Source organism: Cystoisospora suis (assembly GCF_002600585.1).
Source record: "Cystoisospora suis strain Wien I chromosome Unknown contig_2688, whole genome shotgun sequence".
NCBI lineage: Eukaryota > Apicomplexa > Conoidasida > Eucoccidiorida > Sarcocystidae > Cystoisospora > Cystoisospora suis.
Window position 1 is genome coordinate 666 of NW_027155485.1, and position 3,557 is coordinate 4,222.

Below are 3,557 nucleotides of genomic sequence, written 5' to 3' on the forward strand. Positions count from 1 at the left end.
TCTTCTTCTTCTTCTATTATCTCTTGCTCTTGGCGCGAGACGGCCATGACACGTACGAGGGTCCCATCTAAGCCCGAGAGACAGAAGAGAAGATCTTCAAGGACAAATCTTTCTTTTACTTCTCTTGTTAAAGCCCCCCAGTCAGAAGACAGTCGATGTACAGCCCATTCATTCTCTCCTATACGATCTGTATCTACTTGTCTCCAACTCTCTGATAAGGATGGCCTTACAGAAGCTTTACCTCTCAAAGAAGATGAAGAAGAGAAGACATCTTCTCCTTCTTCGTCTTCCTCTTTTTCTCGCTTTTCTGGGGATGGAGACAAGAGAGAAGCTCCTCTTCTATCTTTCTTCTTTATGGAGATATGGCTACTTACAGGATCATCTATATAAGGAGATAGAGACAACGGCGGAAGAGAGAGAAGAAAAGAAGAAGAAGAGGAGGAGAAGAAGAAGAGATGAAACCATTCTTCATTCATTCGATTACCGTAAGAGAAAGCAGTCCTGTCAGAATGTCCTCTTTCTCTTTCTTGCGCTTTCTTATAAGAAGAAAGAAGATGAGAAGATAGCATATAGTAAGATAAAGGAAAGCCACGAAAGGTCTCTTTCTTGAGAAGAAAATCGTCGATCTCTGACGGGCCTAAAAGAGTACAAGGATAGATCCGATCCCAGTAAGGAGATGTACGTACACTCGAAGGCGAGATTCTCCAGCCACTATGGTGATGAGAAGAAAGAGCAGAAGAAGAAAAAGACATTTCTCTCTCACATCTAAGATGAGGAGGTGGAGAAGAAGAAGAAGAGTCATCGCGACGCTGTTGAGGAGACTCAGAGAAAGAAGAGCTCTTTGAATCTTGTGAAGAAGGAAAGACGGAAAACGCGGGAGAAGGTAGCATGACCACGTGAGAAGAGAATTTAGGAGTCTTTCTCGAAGTAGAAGAAGAGGAAGAAGAAGAGATCTGGAGAGATAAATATCGACCTGTGTAGCAATTTTGAAAGAGAATTTCTTCATCCAGTTTAATAGGTAAAGATTTACGATCGCAACAGGAGGAAGACGAGTCCTCTTGCCGAATCTTGTGTTGAGGTGTACATACACCTGAAGTTGATCCTTTCTGATCTTCATCTTCATTGAAGGAAGGAGAGACATCTTGGCGTTTCTTATTGAGGGTATTGGCTCGTATGATCTTCCATCGACACCTTTTATCGAGGAGCTGCGTGCGAAGATCTTTCAGAGATTTCCGGATATGAATCGATTGCGCGCAAACGATATCTCCATCATCTACGACGTTCTTCTGCGACGAAAAAGAAGAAGAAGAAAAGAAGAAAGAAAAGAGATTTCTCTCTTGTTGTTGAGAGGTATGTGGAGATCCTAATAGAGAAGGCATAACACGAGAGTGTGTGTCTCCCCCGCCTTCTATCAAAAAAGAAGGAGAAGATCTCTCCCCTTCACAGCCTGGCGAGAGAAGAAGAGACTTCTGCTGTGCTCCTGAGAAAGACGCAAATCCCTCTCTATGCCTATTCTCTTCTTGTGAATAGGAAGATTTCTGCAGATAAGACCGAAGATCTGCTTTACGAGGGCAGCACAACACCCATAGAGATGTCTCTTGGAACTGTCTGTGCGAGAATGAAGAAGAGCAAGAGAGAGACTTCTTCTTCTCTCCGCGATTCTTGTTCACTCCTCTCTTTTTATCTGAGAGATCCTCGTTCCATGGATAGAAAGAAGAAGAAGAAATGGACGATTCGGAGGATGAAGAGTGAGAAGGCTCGTGGAGCGCAAGCTCTGTATAGGAAGGAAGGCCAGAGACAAGAAAGACTTCGTCGTCCGCATAGATCAAGTCCGATGATAGAGGAGAGGTCGCACTTAAGATGGAGAAGTTGGAAGAAGAAAAAGGTAAAAGATAAGGATGACTCTCTGTGAAACACAACGGTCTTAAAGCAGAAGATCCTGACGCTATCGAAGAGGAAGACGTAGAAGAAGAAGAATTAGGAGGGGAACAAGAGGGTAAAGGAAAGGCTGGTGGTGTGACAGGAGAGCATGAAGCGGTCGTAAGGGTTGAATGGACGCCTCCCTCCGAAGATTCTTCCTGAGACACGTCTGGAGATTTCTTTGAGAAAGATTTAAGAGAAGAAGAAGAAGAAGATGATGGAGAAAGTAAAGAAGAAGAAGATAAACTTAGATAATAGGGATGATCAGGAATGTCTGCTTTTTTATGAAGGAGAGCTGTCGATCGAAAACCGACATGAGTACCGTAAGCTACGGCACCTCCTAGGGGTGGCAAAGGCATTTTGACGGAGAGAAGAAAAGAAAGAAAGAAGAGAGAGGGAGAAAAAGAAGAGGAAGAAGAAGGAGGAAAAAAGGGGAAGGGGGGGGGGAAAGGTAGCAACCGGGGAGATACGATTCCAGAGACAAAAGGAGAAGAGGACAGTCACAGAGAGAGAGAGAGAGGGGAAGAAGAAGTAGGAGATGTCTTCTCCCTCTCTCTGCCTCTCTGTTTCTTTACAAGCTGGAGTGTTTGAAAAAGAAAAGAAGAGGAAGGGGAAAGAAAAAGAACAAATAAAGGATATAGACGGACAACTGAGCAAATCAAAGGTGTTGTGTGAAAAGAGATCCAATCCAGGATTCGGGATGCCTTTCAACTGCAATGCACTTACGGTGTATGTACACCATACACACCTATGCATACACCCGGTGCCGGGTGTATGTACACCATAGTAGTAATTTTGTAATGAAGAAAACGATAGATATTGGTCAATGAAAAGAACCAAATAAAACCAGAGGAAAATGAAACACTCTTCGGAAGAGGAAAAGACAAGAAAGTCTCTTGAAAGAGAAATGAAAAAGAAAAGAAATCTCAATGAAAAGATGATTGAGTCCGGAGAATCGACAAATGGGTGGTGTATATGCACATGTACATACACCGCGTTAGAAGACCATTTAGCCCCCAGCGGATAAAGAAAAGCTAGGAAAATAAACACCCTTTGAAACTGCAAAGAAAGAGTGTAAGAGACTTCTTTTCCGTCTCCTGCACGACACCTAACTATTTCAAGACGCACACATCTCCCTCTTTCTTTCTCTCTCTTCTCCTGGTACATGTTCTCTTGAAAGAAGAAGAAGAAAAAAACTCAGGTAGGAATGGCGACGTTGAGAAGAAGAAGAGGAGGAGCGAGAACATGAACAAGAGAAAGAAAGATAAACATCTCTTGAAGAAGCGAGGCGCGCCAAGATGAGAAGGATAAGAGAGAAACCTTCATGAAAAAGCTAATAGAGTGAAGACTATGGGAAAGCGAAAGAGAGAAGCCATCTCTTCTCTCCTTCTTTGTCATAGGAGAAGAAGAGAAGACATTCGTTAATGGAAAATTGAAAGAGAGAAAGAAGAAAGAACAACAGTGACCTATAAAAGAAAGGAAGAACTCCCCTTTAGTCTTCGGAAAGAAAAGGAGGTCTCCCGAGAGAGAGGAGTTCGATTTCACTCCCTTCTCTGTTCTTTTCCCTCTTCGTACTCTGCTTCTATCAGACCTCTACGGCATAGATAGATAGGTAGAAATAGCTTCATGAACAGCGC

The 3,557-nt window shown here is 43.1% G+C and overlaps 1 protein-coding gene across 1 annotated transcript in view; it reads right to left on the reverse strand.

Annotated features, from left to right (window-relative positions):
- The window catches only part of CSUI_005577 (spc97 spc98 family protein), a gene marked incomplete at its 3' end in the record, with an annotated part of 3,889 nt that extends 579 nt beyond the window's left edge, over positions 1 to 3,310 (reverse strand). The window contains exon 1 of the mRNA XM_068065749.1: positions 57 to 3,310. Coding sequence (XP_067922271.1) covers positions 57 to 2,279 — 2,223 coding nt within the window. The remainder of the gene's footprint in view (positions 1 to 56) is intronic.
- Between the last annotated feature and the right edge of the window lie 247 nt (positions 3,311 to 3,557).